Genomic DNA, 26856 nt, shown 5'->3' with positions numbered 1-26856 from the left:
AACAATTATGAAGAAGCTGCCTTGATTTGTTAATCGCGAACACCAGGGAAATCTACTGCGAATCTAGCTTAAAGCATGAAAATACGCAAAATACGAGGCTTCGGTAAATATTGGCGATGCTTCCAATCAAGGCAGGAACTTTAGAGTTTTACGATATATTAAGCAAATACGCGCCCCATTTTCACCATATGTTAAATCGCTGTGGCGTGGCACATTGAGAAAAGCGGCTGATAACCACAGCATATGACACTATTAAATGTTTGTTTTTCATTTTTGTTCCACGGCACTGAGAATGACTTATGCTCTTGACACCTCGCTGAAGCATTATGTGTAAGATGCTCCCAATACATCAAAATCTGAGCTTCGTAGGGCATTGCGCAACATTCCTGCGCATTGCGTAATATAGGCTTGTGAAGCTTTGAAACGCTTGAATAAGCAATTTTTGTCAAGAGGTTTATATAACCTAGGTATTTCATCTTAGGCATGCGTAGCCCATGATGTGGTCCCCATTTTCTATCAATATATCAGTGTACTTCGTTGTTCTCTAAATTCAGCCTGGAAACCTTTAAGCGTTGAATATAGTGCCTCCGAACGGTGCTTTACCATTTTTCACTTAGCCCCTAATTACCTTACGCACTTCTCAATTTGGCTGCATATCACTGGTAACATTTTCCTCAAACACAAACTTGGTGAATCGTCTTTTTTTGAATGACACACTAAAAAAACCGGTACATTACATATTCGAGCGCTTCTGGTCGCGCTGACAGCTTCGTCGCGAAACAACTGCGCCGCAGAACGCCCGGAGCAAGGCTTTGCTGAATTACCAGACCCTAAAACGATGTGTCTGGGACCTGGCGAAGGACCACACTATTTTAGTCGCCTCAACAGCGTTGCCTGCCAGGTTTGCGAACGAAGTGCGCTGGCCAGATGCACACCCGAAATTTTGTAGGGTACCCTCAACTCATAACGCTGCCGTTGTTTGCCAGATGATCAGTGATGTCACGAACCTTTCTTTTAACATGTTTGTCAAAGTCAAAAAGAACTCGGCTACCGGACACTCATATCGCTGTCGATCGCACTCTCCCACAGCTCGCCTCCTCTTCTCCTCGTATCTTTATCTATTTATTAAGAAATTCCCCTGCCTCTGAGGTAGATGTAGTGGGAGGGGACGAATATTGCGGGAGGGCGGTTAAGGAAAGCTAGACATAATGAAGAAGAGCGGAACTTGGCGCAATAAAATTATTAGCAGGATATTGACGTTTTCAAACACCGGTGGCGTAAGTTGCCGGCACCTTACGCTTTCTTAAAGGGCCGTATTCCAACAATTGCATGATGAGCATGCAACCCTAAAGATATATCATTATGTTAGACATGAGACGCAGAACCAAGAAAAATGTAACGAACCGCTTAAGGAGCCGACATACTAATTTTCATTCGTGGTATTGTCATGTGCAAACATAACGCACAAAGGAAAAACGAAGCATGTAGCACAAGCGCGCATAAGTTGCCGGCACCTTATGCTTTCTTAAAGGGCCGTATTCCAACAACTGCATGATGAGCATGCAACCCTAAAGATATATTATTATGTCAGACATGAGACGAAGTACCAAGAAAAATATAACGAACCACTTAAGGAGCTGACATACTAATTTTCATTCGTGGTAGTCATGTGCAAACAGAACGCACAAAGAAAAACGAAGCATGTAGCACAAGCGCTGTCTCAGCTTTTTCTCTTCCCTAGAAGATAGTACAAAATACATTGCCGCTGTAGAGACAATCACGGAAGCAAAAACGAAGAGTAACCCATATGAAGAATGCGCGGCCGTAATCTAGTCCTGGTAGCAGGACTAAGTTGACACCATTAAACGCGGCAGCCCAGTGCACACAATAAGATGTAATCAAATTGAGTTCCTCGCTGGTTAATGCTTGCTGAAGTGAGCAGTGAGCGGCCAATATTTCTATGATTAAAAGGACGTGGACCTGCGGGAAGAACTCAGTTACCGTATTGCACGGCTGCATTTACTCCTCAGCGCTTACTGCGGATCGTGTTGAATTCATTGTTTCAATGAGTACCCTACCATGGATTTACAATCGGTAAGTCAGTAAAGGGATGTACTGTACATGACGAAAGGATACTCCTGTCTATGTTGTTCCATGCTCGCGAATTACACCAGGTGGAAAAGCTGACAAGTTCAGTGAGGTATAGTGAAGCCTATGTAATGCATTCATGAATCAACAGAGCAAGAAAGAACTTGGTACACATCTGACAAAGCATTGCGCAATTTCACAGCGAAGCTTTTAAGGACTAGTTCTTACAGTATCGTGTCCGTTCATCGACACAAAACTCGGGCGTTCTCCTCCGGCATCCGCGTCAGACGCCGCCTGCATTCGTACGGTTGAGTTCGCGCCGTGAATGACGCAGCAATACTAGAATAACACGTCATTACTTTGACCGATCCTGAAGATGGTGAAACGCCGGGCCGACCCGCGGCGGAGGTGAAGCAGGTGTTAAAAACTCTAAATACATAGGCCGATCCCGAAGATAGTACAATACCGGGCCGACCAGCGCCGGAGGTGAAGCAGGCGTTAAGCAATCCCCATATGTTCTCTGATCCCGAATATTGTGCAACGCCGAGCCGAACCACAGCTGAGGTGGAGTTGGCCATTAAGAGGCCCACATACATAGCTTCCCTGGTCATCCTTCTTGACAGAGTGAAAGGGCACTTCGTTTTCTTTTAGCAGCTTGACGCCGCGTGTCATGTGTCTTTCATGTCAACGACAGTTTAATAAGTAGCTTTAACTTTCACACCGATTATTTAGCCTCGCTGAGCGCTTCCACGGGGCATTTTCTTAGGCCGCTATACCGAGCCTTCAAGGTGATCCGGACGTTAGGTTTCATATACCTCGAGGAGCTACGCAAATCTCAGAACTCGCAGATTTGCTTGCACGCTGTAGTTTAGGTTCTTGTTGGCAGCGAGCGATAAGTGGTCGATACCGAACACATAAACACGATGAGCTTACCGCACAAATGCCGGATACCACCTTCACAAACAAAGCGCCGGCCATGCTGCTTCTCTCATTCGGCCCTCGTCTTCTTCTTCGTCTTTGTCATCTTTGCTATCCCGCAATTCGCTCGGATTGCACCGTCGTCTTCATAATTCGAATACAATTTTAGGCTTCCGCGAATATGCATGAGAACGTGAAGTAAAAGGGTTTTTCGATTTTGTATGTCAGAATGTTCCGTATAAGCATCTCTTATTAGCTCACGTGACATGTTATTGATTGCTATCGCTTGTGCTTTTTCCAACTATGATAGACGCAGACACTTTGTAGATGCCGTTACGATGGAGATTGGCACGGATTTGTTTACAAAGCCTAAACAGCGACCAAGACTGCGTAATTCTCAACCTCTTATTTTTCTAGCCCTGGCGCGTCGTCCGGCATGCGACATTTTCCCAAGCGGCACATGAAGGTCGCCGAATGGGCCAAAGGGGCCTATGAGGGCAGTACGTCAAAACACTCGTGATTGTCCCGTGAATATCTTGTCCTCATGAATGTCTCGTCTTGTGTGCGGGCGCCCATTCCTAGACGGCACTTTGACGAGAACATATTTTGCATCACTCAAGCGAGTGAGTACTTCAAATGGTCAAAAATGGATGACGAGCAACTTGTGGTATAACGGCTATCATACAAGTCATTAAAAATAAATGACACTTTCGGCCCGAAGGGTGGAGCACTAACTGCAATGGCAAGGTTTCTTGTTGCACTTGAACATCTCGCATGGTGTCCGAACTTTTCGCGGGTCCGACTGGCACGAACGTGACATACGCCGGTGTGCCAGAATTTCTTGCACCCTCAGAAGCTTTAACACGTCGTGTTGGGCCTATAATGAAATAGCACAGGTCCCTATTAGCTGGCAGTAAAGTGTCACGCCAGTAAAGTTACGTCCCTTTCAGGTTCTAGCGCGGATGTTGTTTTACTTTTTCAATATTTATTGTCTGAAATTTAAGGTAAAGGGCATGCGCCGATAATGTTGTGTTTCGTGAGCCTTGTTTGCCGGCTGTTAGTTCCAAAATTCTGACAATTTATTTAGACCAGAACGTAGGTCCCGGTATGGGCATCTTAAGCGTTGAAATAGTGTAGCAATGTAAACTACCTAGAGGGCATGGATAATCATGTAGATATATATACCTAAATTGATCCTAAGCCTCACGGCAACGCCAGCGGCGAAAATTTTCTTGGGGTGTCCATATAACTTATCATCATCAACCCATTTTTATGACCACTGCAAGACCAAGGCTCCTTCCTACGATCTCCAATTACCCCTGTCTTGCGCTATCTGATTCCAACTTGTAAGTGCAAATTTTCTAATTTCATCACATCTATTGTGTCCTTTTCGGCTGCCCTTCACCTTCCCTTGGCACCCATTCTCTAACTCTATGGTCCAACGGTTAGCTACCTATGCATATTGTGACCGGTCCAGCTACATGTTTTGTATCTTTATGCCAAGTGGAGTATCAGCTATCCCCATTTGCTCTCTGATCCACACACTTCCCTTGGTATTGGATCGGGGGTGCAGGAATGAGACAGAGAATAGAGTTTGCGCTGTCTGCCACAACATAAAATTTAAATATAACAGAGTTGTCTCAACTAACTGTTTTGCCTATACCTTGTGGACACCTGGAGATATATCTTTTGAAGCACCGCTTTTACAGCGGTCGATTAAGCAATTTCTCTATTTGAAGTAGTTCCAATTTCTGGCAACGAAGTTTTGAACAAAAGCATTGCGCAAGGTTTTGTAGCCCGGACTTCCCAGGTTCTGCAGGCGTCTGGCGCTTTGCTGCTGCGGCCTCCTTCATTGGCTCTTAGGCAGTACTTGTAGATGGACATCAACATAAAGAAATAATTGAACCCGCCATGCAATGTACACGCATGCTAATGTGAATGCCATTCTTCATTCTGGCTGCAATTTAAGGTTCTTTGGCTATTAGTGCAACTAACCTACTGCGAAAACATTTTAGTAAGGTCGTCATTTTTTATTTCTTGTTTCATTTTAACGACAAACAAACAAGCAGTATTGTGGTTCAGTTTAGTTCTAGTTTGCCGCAATGGAACTGAACTGAGCCGCCATCAGTCATAGCGGACTCGCCGTCTCCGACGAAACCAACCAACTGAGTTGAATTAAACGGATATCGTGTGCGTTTCTTTCACGGAATATTGAAAGGCATTTTATTTTTTTATTGTACTAGTTATAGAAACACCGCAACAGCAAGCACAGCAGACACATTTCTTTGTACAATTTCTGCATTTGTTTTTTTTAAAACCGACGTTCGCGATGAGTCCTTCTCCTTGCGAGTCGTCCTCCTTCTCGATGGATGCATCGGACGGAAGCAAACGTTGATACCGGCCTGCGTCTGTCATTTCTCGAAACCTGCCGTTTTTGTGAACTACCTACAGGACGGCATCGAGATAATTCAGTTGCACAGTTAAACTATCGCAGCGCCTTCTGGCCACTGGCGCTTCCCTTAGACCCACAAAATTGATGCTGGGCAGTGTTGCACGTGTACTACAAAACAGACAGCGAAATTTGTTTAATAAAAATAACTTCTGGGGTTATACGTGCCAATACTACGATCTGACTACGAGGAACGCCTTAGTGTGCGGCACCAGATTAATTTCGACTGCATGGCGGTCTTTAACGTCCGCTCAGAGCATGGTATATACTGGGGTTATTGCATTTCGGCCCCATCGAAATTCGGCCGCCGCGGCCGGTATTCGATCCCGCGAGCTCGTGCTCAGCAGCGCAACGCCAAAGCGGCTAAGCAACCACGATGGGTAGAAGGCAAAACTTCGTTATAGTTTGCATGGTTAGTGCCTGCACACATACGAGACTTAGCTAAACGCTTACAGTTCGATCTGTTTAAACTGGTGTACCCTTTACCCCTTTAATCTGACAGCATAGTAGCTTTTCATTTTATTACGATAGCAGTCACATGTACTACACTCTATGCAAATTTTCGCCGTCGCCGTCACCGTGATGTTTCGCGTAAAGTCAGAGTGCGATAACATCGCGGTCACACGCCGCACGCTGTAGGTGCGAGCAAAAGTTTGCGAAGGTGAACCGAGGGGTATCCTGGCTTCAAGCGGCGGTGCCTTCAAGCGCTGGCAATGATGGAAGGCGGGGTGTCTGCGCGCCGTCTTCTCACGCGTGCGAGAGGAGGAACGTAGATGTGCGTGCACTAGGACTGGGAGGAGCAAGTAGCCAGGTTATTGCTAATATCCTCTTCTACTCCAGCCGAGGCGGCTGAGCGCAGCTGCGCGTATCCTATCGAGGCAAATTGCGCTGGGTTCAAAGGCTAGATGACCGGATATAGATGACGGCTTTGTGTGCACTGTGTTCTCACGATCCTACTTCGCGTTGAATCGAGAGGCGGCATGAAGCGGCATCCGCTAGCCGCTGCTGCCACTTTTCATCACGCCAGGTCATCCAGTGAAATGTGTTCGTGTTTGCCCATACTCGCGTGACAACGTGCGTATCAATTTATTTAGTAAGAGAACGTTTGCACCAGTTTATGCAGCTGACGAAGCGATTAACCTTGCCTCGTATAGCTCTCCAGTAATTTGCTACCGCGATCCATGCTCCGCCTGTCGGGCGAAAATTTTTCTTTTTTTTTTTACTTTCAACGCGAAAGCCAACATTTCGACATGGGTCATCAAGACACTGAAATGTGTCGTGCTTTAGACGCTGGCTCCCGAAACATCTCTTTAACGACTGCTTTTGACCACTTTAAGTATCCATCCACCTGTGAACGTCAGTAAAAAGAGGATCTGGAGGGCGCACGATTCCGATACCTGACCATTGGTGCCTCACTGCAATAGATACGCACGCGACAAACTTGTGACGTCATCTGGCGAGTTTATTGATGACTTATTTATCCCCGTATAGCCACACGACCAGCTGAACAATATAGATTAGAAAAAAAAGAGTGCTTGAAAGGCCTAGGTTTGTATTCCCGTGTAACGTGCAAATCTATAACATGAAACTAGAGCCCACGCGCCCTACCATGAAGAGATCCGGATAGCAGAAACTGTGCGATTTTGTTTTGAATAAATTTCGTTAGCAAGAAAATTAGTTCATGCTGGCGGAATGCGCCAGGTAGGGCAAAATGTGTGTGTATGAGTAAGCGATACTGTTACCTACAGCAGGAGTCTTTAGGTGGCAACAAAACTACATACTTGTCGAGCAGATCTACTGGATGTCGTTCGGATGAGAACAGTTCGGGTCAAGATATTGATGGATGGGACTTCAAATACGGCCCATAATATATGTATTTGACGTTCATGCCCAAATACTTAACTACGTATCTAAACTCTCTTCCTACGATTTCTTTTCCAGGAGCGTGCTATACGCAAAATTAACACTTTCTTAATATAAAATTATTTTTTTGAATTTATCAACATGGTGCTCTTCTCCCTGTTTTTCAGAGACTCCCAGCAAAAGAATCTTCATCTGCAAAGAAGGATTCTTTATATAATGGCAATACTTCGGCTTTTGCCAGCGCAAACACACAAACCTTACTTTTCTGACGCAGAAAGAAATAACACTATAATCAAGTCTTCCAATAAAAGAAACCAATGCTAAACATTTTTGCAGATTTCTCCAAGGCATTCGATAGAACTGCATAGATATTTGAAATTGGTTTGGTTAATTGTAACCTGGTGACTTTAGTGGCTCGCTTCTTTCCCTTCTATAGTCATCCTTAAAACATTGAGAGCAGGCAGTAGCAATCACAAATGAACGTACTCTCTTGAAGATAATATAAAGGCGCCTTTAAAAGGGTGATTGCTATCAATATTATTCATTGCATCTACATAAATGTGTTCCAAAGGCTCCACTGCGCACTTCATTGCTCTTGCTGATTAGTCAAATTCGTCCAAACGCACAATGTTCATGAACTTTCTCGCTTAGCAAACACTTTAAAACTTCAAGCATGGACTATCATAAATTTACTATCAACAAATGCCACAAAAACTACGTTTCATTCATGCCATTTCAATGTTCAGTGAACCAAACAATTGATTTGTATTTGGAAACTAAAAAAAAACACCCTTTTCAGCCAGGTTAGTACACAGGGAACAAGTTTCACCTTGCACCTAAGCTGACCATCTCCCAAACCTTTTCGTACATTTCCCGGGCTCCGGCAAGCTCTGCAGGCCGGGATTAAATTACTGTTCTGCAATGCTCTCACTGATCCTCTCATTAGCAATTGTACTATGTTGCATTGCGCTGTATGTTATTGCATAGGGGGAACCACATCGTGCGTATAGAAGCATCTGGAACGTGTATTCCGCTGAAAATGAAAGGGAACACAGCGTCATAGGTCTGGTTTACTACGATAATGATCCAAGGCTCGTATCAAACATATAAAACAATTCCTTTACATGTATTATGTAAGTTTACTTTAGTTTTGAGATATCTCAACCGTTTCAAGCAGGAAAGGGAAAGATTTTCTGCATCATGTGATTTAGCCCTTCTTTCGAACCCTTTTTAATGTCTTTACATTTTCTTTCGACCCTTCTTACGAACATGTCACGAGAGCAACGCTAAGATCCTGCATATCTATTCCATCAAATTGTGCTGTAAATGAAACATAGATAGGTAATTTATCCCACCGAGAAATGGAAACGCTTCTGACAAACCGCTCAGACACATGAAGACACATGAAGGCAGCCCAGAATTTTAATTGTAATCGTTTAGTAAAGCGAAAGCCGGAAGTGGCTCCTACCCCCATTGGTCTGGAAAAGACGTCGTGCGGTAAAGAAAATCACGTGAGCTCGCCTCGCGCGGACACGCGCACGTGCCCCTGCTCGCGCGTTCGTCGTCGTCTCCCTCCACAGTTGGCTCCGATGCCAGTCATCATGCCAAAAAATAACGCAGAGTTGAGTAAAATGGACATAATTCATGCACTCGAACTCACGACTTTCGGTGGGAGTTGAAGCCTCGAGTTTATACGGAAGTCTAAGCCACGGCGCTTGGTGCAAAGGCGAAGTTAAGGCGTCGTTACACACACACACACACACACACACACACACACACACACACACACACACACACACACACACACACACACACACACACACACACACACACACACACACAAACACAAACACACACACACACACACACACACACACACCACAAGAGTGTAATATATCCATTTCTGAAAAAAAATTCTCAAAATTTCGTGCTATATAAAAGCCGGTGGTTCGCAGGCGCTTGGGCTGTCTCAGCGATGCAACCATGGCGGTGCTTGAAATCACATATTCAAAACATAAATCAAAACACATATTCGACTAAGAAAAATTCACTGTTGACTGCCTAATTATTTGCTTTGTGGCACAAGATGCACACTGCCAATTCTAGCCACTGAGATTGCAGACGCATCCACTTGAAATGAATATCCAGGATGACATCTGTTTCGAGATTTTACTTCTCAGTGTGTTGGACCATATACACGGGCGTTCCAGTTACTTTAGCGCTTCAATGGGTAAAGAGCATTTTGGTAATGAAATGGAATGGACCATTTTTACGGCGAGTTCGATGGTATATATCTCCAAACTGGTGTCATTCGGGGAATTCTTTCCAAGTGGACGCGCCTATGAATGTTCCAGTTCAAGGATTGTCTCTCGGAGACAGGTGTATTTTGAAACTTCCGGAAAGCATAAAAGTGATCACCCCGCATATCCTCCCCTTGAACCTAAAACGGGGGGCTTTTTTAGAACCTACTTCAATTTCTTTTAAAAATCGCTTATGGCAGATCGCACAATTGTACTATTGGATGTGGATTACTCGAAGCGGTGGACATTATGCTCACGAAAAATCAAAATGCATGATTATCTAATCAAAGCAACTAAACAACTTTGTAATTACTTATTTGTTGCAGGTACTGGAATTTACGAATTACAGCTGGTGTGCTTGAAGGCATATCCATCGGTAACGAATCGTAAAGATCGCACGGGTTTGGACTGACGCGCCCTGAAACTTGCAGCAAGAATGCAGTGTCGTCACGCTTGTTTTCTTTTTACTTTTTAAGAACGTCCGTATTAAACATTCAAGTTCAAAAGTAGCTGGAATGGTCATGCATTGCATTGCATACTTTGGCAATGAATGTCCAGAAATTGGCGCCGTCCTGACGGTTTGTTCCAAGCGGATTCGTGAATTGCAATATGTGCCACAAGGCGTTTTATTAAAGAAAGGTCACTGGTCAATTTTCATGAAATCATTCTATTATACACTTCTATATCTCGTGCACGTCCACGTCATTTAGCAATCCGGCTCGAGTTACGCTATCTGCCACAGGTGATCTTTTATGAATTCTGTAGTTTCCAAATATATGAAGAAGAAGGAATGGGAACGAGGGGCCTGTTTTCGGAAGTCACAGCCACGTTCGCTTTCTGTGGTTGCAACTTATAGAGAGTGAAATTAGTTCAAGGTGGCGCGCTCCACGCATGCTCTGAGAGTGCGTGTAACGGCTTGTGCGCATGCTTCTGCAGTGTAAGAACCGGCCGTGAATAATGTAACCACTGCATTCCAATGCCAGTTCTTTCCGCGCTCCAGCAGTGATCTGATTCCGGCTCCGCGCACGTTACAACAGGAATCGGTCGCTCCTGAGCAATGGATAGTAAGTGAGAAATAGAATCGATTGGGCGAAATCCTTTTGTAAAAGCGCCGCCCGTGTCTCTTTTTGTTGTTTTATCGTCATTATGAGAAATGGACCGAGTTGACTGGCAGTTGTATCGCGTACATGTCTTGTGAGAGCGCCAGTGAACTCCTAAGTCGGGATCTATTCTGTCTGGATGAATGCATTCTAATTGTTTAAAAAATGTAAAGTGCAGTGCACGAGCGTTCTTGAATCACAGACACGTGCACAAGATGTCCAAAGCGGGTTGGCGGTTCCCAGCTAAGTCGGCCTCGTTGGCTCGTAAAGCTGACGTGGGTTGAGAGCGTCGCCGAATGGCTGGGCGCGGTTTTCAGGATTCGGCGGGAACCCAGTTCCAATGGGCACGTCACCATGCACGTAAACCGGCAACACCTGCAAGCGCACGTTGCTGTCCTTAAGTGACGTGGAACATTCGCTTTTGTCGTTGTGGATGTACCGCCGTCTGTATCGTACAGGCTCTTTTAATAAATAAGGAGCTGGGGTCTTACAAGGGTACATTGTACCGCCTAACGTGCAAAACAAAATGTTGAGGAAAGTGCGCTGGACTTGTGCGCAACCACCTTCAGTCACACAATAGTTTTTGCGGGGACGTAAATAATAATCGTCAGCAAGCTTTGGATCGAGTGTGGAACATCAGCAGAACTCGTGTACAACAGAACTATATACAACGCGCCCCAGCTATCTGGAGCGATTGTTTATAAACATTCGGGTGCGTTTTAAAATATTTCTTTCACGTGAAGTCACACATACAGCGTCTCGCCGTACTTGTACCCGCACATGGTAGTCATGATGACGTCAATGCACAATATCATCGCGCGTACATTATTTTACTTGCTGACAGTGACCATTTTGTTTTCTGCGGATTATCACCGTTATCGATTTGCTGCTCAGCGCGAGACACCACCGTCCTGCTGTCACGTTTCTTGTTTACGGAGCTTCTCGACGTGCTGGTAAGATTTCAATTCATCGAATTTTACGTGCTAAAACGAAGATTTGATTATGTGGCACGCCTTAGGGAAGGATTGCGGATTAATTTTGACCAACATGAGATCTTTACCATGTCCCCAATGCACGGGATGCGGGCGTTCTTATGTTTCGCCCCCATCGAAATGCGTCCGCCGCAGCAGGGATTTGATCCCACGACCTCGTGCTTAGCAGAGCATCACCATAGCCGCTAAGTCATTGCGGCGGGTAAACGTGCTAGTAAGATCATAACCGCAATGATGTCAATGCAAACCATCTATAGGCGCCTAGCAAAAACACATGGCTGGTCAACTCATAGAGCAACTCACTATCCTTGTATCAAGTGTGATCGAATATTTAGGCAAAATTCCTTAGTTACATTCGGAAGCCTTGAAGCCATGGGAAAAATATGCAATCAGGAAGATGTCAAGCGCGCGAGGAAACGCCTGACTTAGCAGTACTTAAATTAAGTACAAGAGCACAAATATTGCTTAAAACGACCGATAAAATGCCCCCGTGAAAGTACGATAGCTATGGGCCGTGACAAGGTGAAAACCGCCGTGATTCCGTATATTCGGCAGGTATCGCATAGCCTGAAAAGAATAGGAAGCCCATAAAACCTACGGGTTACTTTTCTCAGCTCAAAACAAGCTAAGCACTCTGTGTAAAAGCACTAACGCGATTAGGACAAAAAAAGCCGGTATGTGATAAGAAGCACAAAGATCAGTTCGTCGCACGCGCTGTAGGGGTATTCTACTGTATTTCGCTGTCGTGCGGTAAATGCTACGTAGGTCGAACCGGATGCTTCAATGAACGCTTGAGAGCGCACAGAAACAAAGCGAAGGGTGTTGCAGGACGTGTACGTGTCACCCTCTTCTAGAAGACATCGCTATCATAGAGAGGAATAGACATGAGTCTAAGATAAATAATAGAAGCCGAGCACATCCTCTCGGCCACTGACCAATATATAAGCAAACCTTCAGTGTCATTGTCCGCCAAAGGAACTAATTATTTGCGCATGCCTTGAGAGCTGACTTCATTTGCAAAGCAACGTTTAGGTTTTCTTGGGTTTTTTACAATGTATTGGTTACAGGATTGCTGTCATGCCATCATGCATCGCTGAGCTTTGATATCACTCTGCACGGGGTTTTTTGTGCGTATAAGTATGATCGATCTTGTAACTGAAATATCTTTGTTGATAGTTAGCGTTTGCGTCTGTCGTTTCTTCTTGTGTCCGTGCATTGGTGGACTATATAAGATACCATTTCATGCTGCTTGAGAAGAGTGGCGCCCACATATATCTGTTTCCTATCTCGCTGGTTTATAGTAGGTGACACAGCTATTCTTTCATAATAACGCAGTTTACCAACCGTATATGTAGCACACACAACAAAATGTAAAGGACTTGCAAAAGCTCGTCACAAACGAAACATAGGCAGTGAAACGTGTGCAGCAATGTCGGCGCCATATTTGCTGCACCTCAGCCCAATTCTACAATGTCTTTGCCCGTGATTGATCCTTGCCATTCGCTAACCGTCTTGCTAATAATATCATAATATTAAATTATGATGTCAATCGTAAGTCAATTATGATGTCAATAATTGCAGTCAATCCAGCATCTGGATTGACTGCAATTCGTTCTTACGAGCTATACCAGCGCAATAGTTTTTTTTTCATAAATAAGGCCCTGTTTCTTTCCATGTGCCCTGCTTGTGACTTGGTTTTATAGGTTTTCTATGAATTACGAAGTCATTGAAGTACACACCCTGCTAGAATTTACGATAATAAGCTAGTTACACGCACAGTAATAATCTTCGACGCGCTAAAGCTCGCGTGATCGCTGATTGCGAAGTCGCAACTGCCATGCGTCCGGTCGCTTCATGAGGGCAGAAATGTGTATTATTTACCAACCGAAATCATTAAAATTCAAAGTTACGTTACTGCGCATAAGGCTTGTGGATATTGTCGTGGAATGCGGCGAAAATTTATGTCGTGGCTTGGATATCACTGCCATCACAGTGACCATAATGCCATCTAGTGGATATCTTTAGTGCACTCAATGTGGGGATATCAATATCCCTGATATGTGCTTAAATTCGCTGGCACATGGTCTGTGCATGATCGCTTGTACGCCCATTGCGCGCCCTGCGGGCATTCCTTGCATGTTCGTGACGGGTGTCATGGAGCCATGCTGGGTACATCGCAAGGGCTAGAAGCCTTTTGACAGTGTTTGCTGCGATGAATATTACTTTCGCAGCAGACGTTGCGGTACGACTTGCGCAAAAAAACAGATACCCCTCGTGGACACGTATGCATGCAGGCATGCGCGGGCACGTGGCAATGCACTACAGTCATAGTGTTTTTGTGCCTTCCGCCAGGCACGAGTTCCGTATTGGAGTAACTGCGTTTTGAAATTTAATGTCCGAACATATCCGAAGCACCTTGGATACGTGAGCTCCATATGTGCAATATCTCCCAAATACATTTGGAGCAAATCAGATTACACAACTTCTTGGTGAGGAAACTGAAAGATGAGGCCTCTGGAAGGACAACTGTTGCCGTGGGCACCAGGAAAGGCGCGCTTACAATATTCTTGGCAAGTGTTTGGTGGCATACCTGACACTGAACGTCCAGTCGATATTCCATTTCTCTGCGCAAGGGCTTAGGTATATAAAAATATTGGAATGTCCAGTGGACAAAATTGTGACGCAGGCGTACCACGGAAAATTTGAACTTCATTTGCCCTGTGCTCAGGTCGTCTTAGAATTGCGCGTGAACCACAGTGCCACAGCCCATCTGTGGTAGCGCTCCCATAGGCAGCGAAGTCTCTGAGCGCCTTTAGGAGCATTTGCGGTCAAGTAGAGCTCAGGATCGCCAGACAGCCTCTAGAGTCTGTGAAGAAGTAGGTTTACCCAGGTCATTTGACAGGGAGTCCTGATTAGGACAAAGAAATTCATAGAAGAATGAGAATGGGTTGGATCGCATACGGCAGACATTGTAAGCTCCTGATTCGAAGTGCACCATTATCACTGAAACGCAAGGTGTACACTCAGTGCATTTTACCGATGTTCACATATGGGGAGCGACTTGGAAACTCACAAAGAAGCTTGAGGACAAGTTAAGGACCACGCAAAGAGTGATGGAACGAAGAATGCTAGGCATAACGTCAAGAGACAGAAAGAGTTTGGATCAGGGTGCAAACGGGTATAGCCGATATTCTAATTAACATTAGGAGAAAAAAAATAATGCAGCTGGACAGGTCATGTAATGCGCAGGTTAGATAACCGTTGGACCATTATGGCTACAGAATGAGTACCTAGAGAAGGGAAGCGCAATAGAGGACGGCAGGTGGGGCGATGAAATTAGGAAATTCGCGGTCGCTAGTTGGAATCGGCTGGCACAGGACCGGGGTAATTGGAGATCGCAGGCAGAGGCCTTCGTCCTGCAGTGAACATAAAATATGATGATGATGATGATGATGATGATGATGATCGACGAAGCCTCTGCCCAAAGTTCATGATGCGAGTAAGCAATAAATTTTAAAAAGGCGTAGCGACGCTTCACTCTCGCTCTCTCCACTTGAAGGAACACAGTTGATATATACTACAAGCTTCCCTGCTGCATAACAAATCAGAACATTATGCATGCGCTTTTTGTGCGTCCTGTGTTTATTCTGTCGAAATGGAAATTGAACGAGCAGTGCTCACATGGATCAATATTTATTTGCGTGTGAAATTGAAGAAGAGTGGTATACAAGTTCGTAAAATGTTACAAAATGCCTTGGGAAATGATGTCTTAAATGGAAGAACTGTGGTCAAGTTCACCCAGCGTGTTCAGGAAGGCTGTTAAGACCCGAAGGGCGATGCCAGGTCAGGACGGCCCGCCATGTTGTGCGACGACCAACACAACAAACGTTTACTTATCTCGTGCTCAGTGACTGGCGAATGGCTGTCAGAATACTATTAAACGTCCTTGCGTTGGAAAAGTCGTCTGTTCACCGCAATTTACCGGAATATTTGGAAACTGGACTCTTTTGGAAACTGGACTCTATTTGGAAACTGGAAACTGGACTTTGGACTCTTTAGCAAAAGTTGCAACGAAAAAAAAAGATACCGCATTGCGTTTAAAAAATCAGATACGAGCGGTGAATTCTTGGAAGAGTCGTCACGAGAAACGAAACATAGATTTACGAATGCGACTACGAGGAGAAGTAGTATTGAACAAGAAGCTGAAAAAAAAAGATGAGCGATGACAAAAATAAAAAAGAAAGCCACAGAACAAAGCAAAAGAAAGTCGCATTCATCGTATTTTTGATTGCTACGAAAATGTGCGACACGAACTTGTAACAGAACATCAAACTTTCAACGCAGCTGTCTACTTGGAGGTGAGCGTCTCAGAGATTGTGCGCCCCGCGTTTCACCAAATTTGTTGGAATGTGCACGACGATAATGCTGTTGTGCAGTTTGCATTAACAGTGGCAGAGATTCTGGCACATATTTTGTCACTGTGCTAGGATCCCTCTCTTCTCGCCAGATTTAGTCCCCTGCGAATTTTTATATTAATGCACGTGGGTGTTGTGGGGCGCCAATTCGGGAACGTGACGACAATTGATCGCTTGGCCGTAAACATAAATAATTGTGTCCACACTGTTATTAGTGTATGTTCAGACATAAGCAATCAATCACCCAGTGTGGTCAGGTATTCAAGTCTTACATCACAAGAAAAAGTTCGCCAATGGCTTTGATACCTACGCTGAATTTATGTCCAGGTTTTTGCCAATTCATATTGTTTGTTTCATATTTATAGTTCAAAAGAACAAAAGACATGAGAAAACCGTAGAATAGACCAGAATATGGTAAATACAGACACAAGAAAATTGAAGTTCATCAACACTTGTTCTCATTACGAAAGCCATTCCAGCTAATATATTTAAGAAGTGCCGTACCCATTGAACTCGCAAGTGAGAAAACCAAACCGCTGTATTATGATGAACGCTTCTCTCAAATATCGCAAATGACTACTGAAAAATCATGGAAAGTGTTAATGAAGTTTTGAAACTCAGAAACAGTGAACTAAGAATTTATAAACGGCTTTCGGGATCTTCTTTGGCTGAGCACATGAATTCTGACTTTGTAGATATCGTAAAGCCCTCACATGACTTCCCCAAAGCACCGGCAAGTAATTTCCGCAATTAAACAATTTCCAGTGGGGCCACAGAGGAGCTGGACATTTGTCGCGTACTTATGGTTCGGAAGAAGAGAATGACTGCAGATGTTAACAATATACAGATTGCGCGAGCAATATACCTATGACATAGCATGTCCCACCACCTCGAGCATATATTATTAAGGTATTATTAACTTTTTGTCTTCCAACTGCGATACAACGTGCAAAAATAACGGTTATGTATGAAGGAGGCGAAATGAACCAGGTTACTAACTATGGACCAATATAGATACTCCCAGTATTTTAGACGGGTACTCAATGAATTATTCTTTTACACCTAATCATTTTTTACGAAATACGATGGCTTTTCTGATTGCGAACATGCTTTTCCGCAGGGATAATTGTCGGAAACAGCGTTGTAAAACCTGAATAAAAATTATTCTTTACAATATCATAAAAACGAAGTAATGCATGCTGTTTGTATATATTAGCCAAGAACCTTTGGCTATTGAAAGCACAATATTCTTTTAAAGGAATTTACAGCTACGTTGTAAGTTATGAAGCTTATTTCTTGCTTGAGACCTACTTGAATGGTCGCAAGCAGTGTGTCATGGTTAGTAATTGCATGTGCTCTTAAAGTGTTACATCAGGTAGTCCACAGTGAGACTCCTGGATCTTCTTATAACGTGTACGTAAACGATGTTACTAAAGTAAATAATAGTATTTCCATAGTGATGTCCGCAGATGAGTTGGTCAGTTCATAACTGGCCCATAAGTAAATTTTGTTTTCAATGTATATAACTACCCAGTTCATTGGGATTTTATATCATTTATGTTTAAACATGCTTTAAATTAATTGTTATGCTTTTATGCTGCCTTTGTGCACGCTATAGATAACTTTAAAAAATTATGGGGTTTTAGGTGTCAAAACCCTGATCTCATTGTGAGGCATGCCGTAGTGAGGGACTCCCGAAACTCGGACCATCTGTGGTTTTTTAACGGGCACCTAAATCCAAGTACACGGGTGTTTTCGCATTTCGTCCACATCGAAATGAGGCCGCCGTGGCCGGGATTCGATCCCTCGACCTCCTGCCTAGCAACCCAACACCATAGCCACTAAGCAACCATGGCGGGCGAGATAAATTCTTGTGCATACTGCATTGTGTATAGGAGGCACCCAGGCACCTTTTAGCTGCATTTCGCCTCTTTTCTCCCGGGGTGTCGCACAACTGTCATGTTAGAAATAAAATCGCAGTTGATTAATTGATTGATTGATTCAGTGTTGCGTGATTGAAAGATTGATTTATTGAATGAATGAATAAATTCAAATGAAAACGACACTGATGCTTAGCGCTTCACAAGATTAACAGACATTATATAGCATTGCGAAAGCATTTGATAAAGTTTCGCACCAAAAATGGTTGTATAAGATTAATGCGGTCTTTAAAAATCATACACTCACACAATGGTTTTCTGCGTATATATCCTCTCGTGAACAGTATGTAACTGTTAGAGGTTGTCAGTCCAACATTCTTCTCGTTGCTGCTGGTGCACCGCAAGGTAGCGTCTTAGGCCAATTCCTATTTTTGATCTTTATTAATGATTTACAAAGTAACATTGATGTTCTATAAGACCTTTCGCTGACGACTGTGTGATGTACAATACCGTAAATACAGTTGATAATCAGATTAAATTTAATTTATTTCTGCAAAGAATAGTGAAATGGTGCAACGACTGGCAGATGGAGTTAAACTTTGAAAAGTCTGTGTTCATGTCAGTAACTAGAAAGAGAAATGTTCTTCATTACAATTATCAAATCAACGCTTAAATGCTTGAAAGAGTCGATCAGTATAAATACCTCAGAATAACATTTACATCAGATCTACGACGGAATACCAACTTTGAAATTGTCATTTCCAAAGGCTTTAAAACACTATGGTACCTGCGACGCACTATGCACAGTGCTACTACGGATGTAAAGTGCCTCGCTTACAAAACCCTAGAAAGACCGATAATCGAATATGCTAAAGTAATATGGGATCCTCATACAGCAACTAATTGTCACAAGCTTGATAGGATTCAGCGACTTGCTGTAAGGTTTGTCTTTAATAAATACCGCCGGAACTATTCTTCTACAGATCTCTGCCAGCAAGCCCAACTACCTATGCTAGAAACCAGAACCAGATATGAAAGACTAAAAACTCTTCACCTCATTCTCAATTATTGTCTTAAGATAAATAAATCAGATTACTTTGTGATCAAAACTAAAGAAACATCAAGTCATCGTCATAGTAAGTTTATTCCATTACCGACAATAAAAAATAATTGTTTCAAGTTTAGTTATCTTCCCCGAAGAGATTCTGCTGTTCGATCGACATCATTAGCTGAATTTCTACGCCACTTATATAATTTCATCTATGGCACTAGCACAGGGCGATGAGGTCAGATTGCTGCTACATAAGATGGCTGTTCTGATTACTGAGTGATGCATTTTTGTTTTGTTTATGTGTGTAGTTCACGAGATGATTCGTTTCTTTGACTAATGTATAACTATCGTTTTCAATGTGTTCTGTAGTACTTATTTTTCTGTTCAGTTTCGTTTTGTTTTTTCCACTCCTGTTACAACCCCTGAATGACGTATTAATAAATGAAACAGCACTGCCAAGGGTGCTTCGAGCAATGGAAGAATAGGTGGAACCTGTGTGTTGCGTCTAATGTAGAGTATTATGAAGGTGATCGTCATTGATCTACCCGAGAGATTGTGAAGACAACTTTTTTAGACGTACTGCACGAAGTTTTCAGACAGATGTCGCTCAACTATTCATTTGAGACATTCCATGCGGTGCCAAACGCTTATACTACCTGGGCAGGGAAGTTCGTAATGCCAGGTATGGGCGGCGAGAAGACATCCAAAAGCCCATTTGAATTCAGTGTTCCCTGTTGCTTCACGCCTTCGTAGAAGTCGTGTATATAAAAAAGCACCACGCCCTGCACCAATAGAAAATATTTAATTAAGGAGGCGGTGATGAAACGAAGACAGCGGGGATCTTGCGCGGACTATATTCTACAAGCTGCCCGCACTGTTTACAATACAATGTTGCTATGAATAAGCAGATAATCAAACAAAGAGCCAAATATGAAATAAGACACTGCGGAGAGTGATGCTGCTTAGTTGATAGTAACACCAATTATATTTCAAAATGCATTAGCGCCAACTGTAATATTAACAGATTAGCTGTATTATAGCATCTTAATACGTCAATCACTTTAGCGCAGGAAAGCTATAGGGACAAAGCACTTAGCACGCTTCATCACTTCATTACGAAAGTAGCTGATCAATGGTGATAGCCAGCCTTATAAAAGCGAACGCTGTTGATAAATTTTATCTTTCAAAACAAAAAAATACCAAGGTCCTGACCATAAGAACGCCCCAGCGCTCGGTAACATGCCCTGTAGGTGGATGACTTAATCATATGGGTGCTCGAGTGATCCGCAAAAAGACAGCAAGAAGCCTTACAAGAGGCTGTAGAGAGAACTTAAAGGTACCTGGGTGTTTGTGAACTATCATGCGCACCTGAGAAATCTAAACTCCTGATTGTAAGAAAGAGAACAAGGGGGTGACCCCCACAGGAGACGATGAACGATGAACGATGAAGTTACGCTGAACGGAATCCACATACGGAAGGTTACTACGCCAGGTATCCTTCGATTAGTCTTCCAGAACAATGGAGTGGGGCTTGCCACACTACAGCGACTTCAAGAAACAATCAAGTAAATTACACACCTAGTGAAGAAGGTTACAAATAGAAGACGTGGATTAGAGGAGCAAGACATGCTGGAACTCATAGAAGCATTGGTCATCAGCAGAATCACCTACGGCACAACGTACTTAGACATGGAGAATACTGAAAGAAACAAGTCGAACATACTGATAAGAAATACGTACTGATTGATGACAGGGCTGCCACACACCACCTTAACAGAAAATCTACTGAATCTAGGAGTGCATAATACCTGGGAAAAATTAGCGGAGGCTCACAAGACGATAAAAAATATAAAGAACAAAACTTACCACTGCCGGTAGAAGTATCCCGAAAAGACTTCGATGCCATCTCGAAGAACACAACAGTCAAGTCAACAGCGTGTACCCCCGAACTTCAAAGCACGGATACCCATATAATCCACACACACAAAAATATGCACCCAGACTACAACAAAGTGAGAAAACATGCGAGAGCCACCGCACTGCAAGAATGCTAAACAAAGAATGCAGCAAGGTAGAAAGAGGGTATACGAACGCCGCCACATACAAGGAAGGGAGCTATATCACTTGCGTAACCAATAAGAATGAAGAGATAGGTGCTGTATCAGTAGTTCCAAGGGAAAAATACATAAATATGGGGCTTTACGTGCCAAAACCACTTTCTGATTTTGAGGCACGCCGTAGTGGGGGACTCCGAAAATTTCGACCACCTGGGGTTCTTTAACGTGCACCTAAATCTAAGTACATGGGTGTTTTCGCATTTCGCCCCCATCGACATGCGGCCGCCGTGGCCGGGATTCGATCCCGCGACCTTGTGCTCAGCAGCCTAACACCATAGCCACTGAGGAACCACGGCGGGTAAGAGACGTTGAGGTAGCCGAACAGGTCGCCATAGCAATGGCCATACAGATCTGGCGATGGGACGTGCTGGTCATCGTCGCCAAAGACTCGCAGGCATCTTGTTTCTGTCCGGAAGGATCACCAAGACCCCGCTCAACATCATCAAGAATCCAGACATCCCTGAAGCTGCATTGTCTGGACGCCGGGACACGAATCCTTGGTGAAAAACCAAGTGGCTCGTGCCGCCGTCGAAGAAAATGCACGCAGAGCAACCCCACTAGGACATCGTGTACCATCAGACCAAGACGAACTGATGCGAAACAAATGCCACAATATTCTAGGACATTACAAGAAGAATTGGCAGGATTGTCCGCTACCACACTGCAAGCTTAGCAGAGAAGAAGCCGTCATACTACGCCGGCTTTCGAAGGGCAATTACATGCACGGCACTCTACTACGTGCGATGTACCCCTCACCATTTATAAGAGACTGCCAATTCTGCAATCTACCAAACACCCTTTATCACATGGTCTGGGAAAGCAAAAAGAACCCACGCACAATGCCTATCCAAGCACCAACAGAAGACGAGTGGAAGGCCCCGCTGACAAACCCGAGACCTGAGGACAAACTGGTAAACAGGTTTAGGCTGTCAGCACAGGGCCGCGGCTACCCTGGAATAACGTGGCCGCCGGACCTTCGGGCATTAGGAGCTTGGTCTCTGTAATAAAGTTTATTCACATACTCAAACGCAGATTTGCGAATACTGCCCTTAGGCGCTGACTCCAATGCTGCTGTCTTTGTCAGGGGGTGCAATATTTTAATGAACTTCCATACCTGAGAGCCTAATCCTGTGTATATGTCGCAAATCGCAATAAAGATCACAGATCCCACTTTGTAATTGCATTGATCCGGCTGCACGAACCTTGATCTGCACTCACCTTAACGGCAGTGGCGATTCCAGTGACTAGGAGACAGGCGAAGACAAACTGCAGCTGCCAGAAGAAAGGTAGCAATTCTTGTAATAGGCCTTTTGAAATCAGTTTACTTATGAATATTTGTGCGTGAAAGGGTCTCAATGTTTACAACACCGCAATTCTCCCATTTCTTTTTTAAATCGAATTTTTGAGGCAACCGTAAAGATTGCGAAGGACGCTGGCGTTCGCCATCAACAACAAAGCAAGTTTTCCGAGGTAGTCGGTGACATGGAAGTACGGAGAGCGCCTAAATTGATCCAACTCTGAACTAACCTAGCCTGAACTAATGTAACGTAACTTTCTAATAACCGATTTTCGCTCAGGTGACGACAAAGACAAATCACACTCCAAAACGACCGGCACCCTGTGGCACCTCCTCACCACCCCGCAAGATGCACATGACCCCGTCAAATAAGAAGCTTTCACAAACTTCGTCGACCTGCCTTTAGATATAGTGATAAGGCAGGGAATGACGACACTAAAAGAAGTTAATGACAAGTGTTAAATACAAGTGCGGTTTTAGCGCGACATATCCACGAACATGCAACGAGGGCTAATTGTAATCGTATGCACACTGATAGCTCATAACCACAATGCTATAAGCATGAACTACGACTGTAGGCAATGTAAAGGAAGCAGGGCATGTGGATCCTAAAAATAATGCTGCCAAATGTTCAACAGTTTCCAATAATGTCCAAAGAGAGTACGCAGTCCTTTCACATACCCAACTAGCATTATCACTCGAACCGCTGTTTTGCCGATTTGTTTTTATTGCTAGCTAGGTAGTGCGTCTTCACAAGCGGGTTAGAAAATGGTGGCTTAGCTTGTTGCTATTGTCAAAACGCGAAGGCAGAGAGCTTGAGGAAAAAAATTGTATGCTGGGGCAATTTCTCCTTTGGCAGATGAACAAAACGAAAGTAGAAGTGTTGTTTCAATGAACTTTAATATGTGGTCAGTGAGTTCAAAGCCACGCTGCTAAAGTTGTATTCTTTAAATCCACTAGCTACAAGGTGAATAAATTGTTTCCCGCAATATTTTTGTTAAGCACTGTAGCTGATTTGTAGCGTTGTTTGAAGTGCCATTGAGCAGAATTTGATAATATTTGATCTAACACACCAACCTAGTGACGTCGTGCACCTAGCGAGCCGTTGTACTCCTGTTTATGACGTTGCAGCTTAGAATACGATAACCAAAAACATTTTTTATTCTTATGACAAGAATTTTCGCTGTGACATAAGCGAGCATTTAAACGAAAGCGTGTAGGTTTTCGCTCAGAGAGCACATCGTCCACTAGTGAACGCGTATAACTTTTTACCATACATGTGTTTCTTGGCGGTGAGCACGGAGTCTGAAACTTGGCAACAGGTACGAACACAGAGGCCAGCATCTCTGGGCTTCGTATGTTGCGTCAAGACCAACAGATATGTAGTAAACCTACACACCACCTTAGCCAAGAACAAGTTGTTTTGAGGCATTACTGTTTGCGTGATCAGTCCGGAGCTTGACAGCCCTGAGATTTCTCAAAGAAAAGGTGCTCAAAAACTTTGACAGAGGCGAAATAATACTTGTGTTGCACAGTTAACGCGGAAACTGCACGCAGTCGCGTCCCTCACGGACAGAGAAGTAAGAGCATGACGTAATATGGGAGACATCTGTTTTAGTATCATTGATGCACAGGTTTTGAAACTCACTGCAGCATCCCTGTCTGAGCCGTAAGCTGGTTCTCCCTTGAGATACTAGAAGAAAAAGTACCGTGAACATAACATCACTAAAAAAACAGTAGTTTGGCATTCGGGAATGCACTATACGTGCACGCTTATCTTTCGGCGAATGAATGAAATGACGTTCATTCCTGTCAGACGTGAAAACAACTCGCTCGCAATAAATTGAGCGAGAAGAGCCGTTTAAATGAAAACCTACAATGCTGAGCATCCTATTGGACCTCGCAATGCTATCAAAGTGAACACCTGCGCTCTTTCGCCAGGGCTACATCGACTGACATCCCCGAATGTAAACAGTGGCAGAGGGCACAGTCGAGCAGAAAAAAGCGACGCTGAAGCCGTGCTGTTAGAAGGAGCAATGCTTAGCATTAAAACTGCATTGCTTATGTACAGTGCCATGACGTGTAAAGCGTTAAATTATTAACTGATAGGCAATCTAATTGTAGATTGCTGAATTTCCGCTACAACTATAGATTCTGACACGTTAACCATTGCTCTGATGAAAGTGATGCTAGGAAAATTTCTGTGGAACTTATGCTTACATCCATAACCTCCCTGTCAGCCATTAAGGGGAACCAACTAAGAGGAGCTTTGTAACATGGAGAAGCGTGTAGACAAACAAGCAACTGCAACGTATTGGGTTTAGCCAGAATCACAAGAAAAAAAAAAGATGTTTAATGCGCATTCATCGCGCACATCCCCTTGCGGCCGCAGTCGCTGCTCGCCGTAATCATCCTCATTTCCGCTGCAGAACGAAGGCCTCACCTAACGATCACCTGTTACCCCTCTCTTGCGCCAACTCACCCCAAGAAAAGGGCAATTGTTGATGGCCGGGAAAGACCTGTTATAAGGCTGCTAGCTGTCTGCCACTATAGCGTCGGACAGCGACACGAATATGAATGGAATAGTGCCGGGAATAACTCCAATTTAAGGCTGAATACTCTAAAAAGAGAGAATTGAAACAAATATCACCAGTTCATGTTGTTATCCTATGGCATTATACGTGTTTGCAAGTTTCGGTCATAACGCTGCACGGCATACAGTATTATTTGATACAAATACCCACCCCCCTCCCCCCCCAAATGGAGCACACGGAACAAAAAAAAAAGCAGTTTAACATAAGTAGGACGTTTCGGAGAGCGCAAATTACCTCCGTTTAGAAAAGAACCTCTGGCTTCCCATGCTATGCAGAGCGTGCTCGGAGACTTGGCGGCTCTCGATTTAGGTTTATAATGGCCGTGGTGACTCACTCTATTGCACGGTTGCTCAAATGTTATGTTCGATAGCGCACATTTCAGTTCTCGCTCTTTAAAAACTATTCGGGTAATATTAGCAGATGCAAATACAGACTATTCGATACAAGAACCAAATCCGATAGGTCGTTATACGATTTGCTACTCAAGCTTTACGAATAATCGCGCATTCCGAGTAGCTGGCGTCAGCCAGCATCAACACGTGTCGCCGCCGTAGTCAAAAACAATGCAATCCCTCACCTAGCTTTTTCACCGAGAACATTCCATTGTCAATAACCAGCGCCCACTGTGCAAGTAGCTCAAGAAGTTAGAGGATAGGTGATAGCAAGGCTCATGCGTGGCCTCCGAGATACCGTGCAGAAAACGGCACACGTTATCTCGGTGGCCAGTAACAGACCATTTCGTACAACCTGAAAAAAGAAACTATATTAGGTGGAAAAGAGTGTTTATATTTTTCTAATAGTTACTAACGCCTTACTCTGGATTTCAAACTTTACTTCGGCTGTATTTTACTATTGTCATCCGCATTTTTGATGCTCCTCTCTCCTATACCTCAATGTCCAAGACCTCTGGAGAGATAACTACGTCGTCGGTATTACCTTTAGATGGATACTGCGACATGCCAGCGTCATCATTAGTTTTTCTGCTATTTCTGCAAGCAATAGTCATTAACCAACTTCTCTCGTGTATTTCTACTTTGTGCGACAACATTATCTGTGCACGAACAACAGGGTGTTTATGAATATCTTTTCTTGCTTTTATTTCATTCGTTTTTCATACGACATAGTTGCATACGCGACTTTCCTTCCAGAGCGGCTACCTAGTACGCTGGTTTTATACACTGCGACTAAGCTTAACAGATGTTTTCATACCGCTGTCCGTTCCATTAGCGTAATGCTCACAGGATACTTTCCTGGCTCTTCTCCCGCGTATTCAGTCAAAGTTTTTGTTCTTCTAAGCAGCTAGCGAAATGGCCTAGTCGGACACATTGTCTAGATTGTTCTTTCATTGTGCGCCCTTTATTAAGCTAGCCATCTTGACGGTTCGCTTAGTTAGAAGAGCCGATATAACTTTTGATTTTCAAGCAGTACCAAACACTTTTTTACTTAAGCTTAGATTTGGGGCTCCTGTCTAAATACGCGATAACCGAGAAATTGTTTTTCTCGGCAACCATTGCAGTCACTTTGAAGAGGTTTGTTGCACTAGCTAGAAGAAGGGAAAGTCAGGTTTTATTGGAAAGCGGATTTTTATTTAGGCCACCGACATTTTGTCAAAGCTGCTGAAAATTTGTGAAATTTCCTATAAGGTGATCATTTTGATGTTCTATGAAATTTTTCAACATCGCCTGTGGCATGTAGCATAATTCTTGTCGTTGAGCGGCATTTTTCCGAGAGGTGGACATTACTGGAACGAGAAATTGAAGCACATATTAAACTAATTGACGGAAATTTATTA

The 26856-nt window shown here is 43.7% G+C and overlaps 1 protein-coding gene across 3 annotated transcripts in view; it reads right to left on the bottom strand.

Moving 5' to 3' along the window:
- LOC139056090 (uncharacterized) overlaps positions 1-26856 on the bottom strand; it is a 142109-nt gene that overhangs the window by 113602 nt on the left and 1651 nt on the right. Inside the window, exons 2-4 of one of the 3 annotated variants that reach the window (XM_070533949.1) lie at positions 24119-24163; positions 22392-22445; positions 19713-19838 (exon numbers count right to left, since the gene is read on the bottom strand). In XM_070533949.1, the coding sequence (XP_070390050.1) occupies positions 19713-19838; positions 22392-22445; positions 24119-24163 (225 nt within the window). Of the gene's footprint in view, positions 1-3021; positions 3103-19712; positions 19839-22391; positions 22446-24118; positions 24164-26856 lie in introns of those variants that run through there. The other 2 variants (XM_070533950.1, XM_070533951.1) reach the window with 2 other exon arrangements.

Source organism: Dermacentor albipictus, chromosome 2, assembly GCF_038994185.2.
Source record: "Dermacentor albipictus isolate Rhodes 1998 colony chromosome 2, USDA_Dalb.pri_finalv2, whole genome shotgun sequence".
In the NCBI taxonomy this organism is placed as follows: domain Eukaryota; kingdom Metazoa; phylum Arthropoda; class Arachnida; order Ixodida; family Ixodidae; genus Dermacentor; species Dermacentor albipictus.
This window is presented reverse-complemented; position numbering and strand designations above follow the sequence as displayed.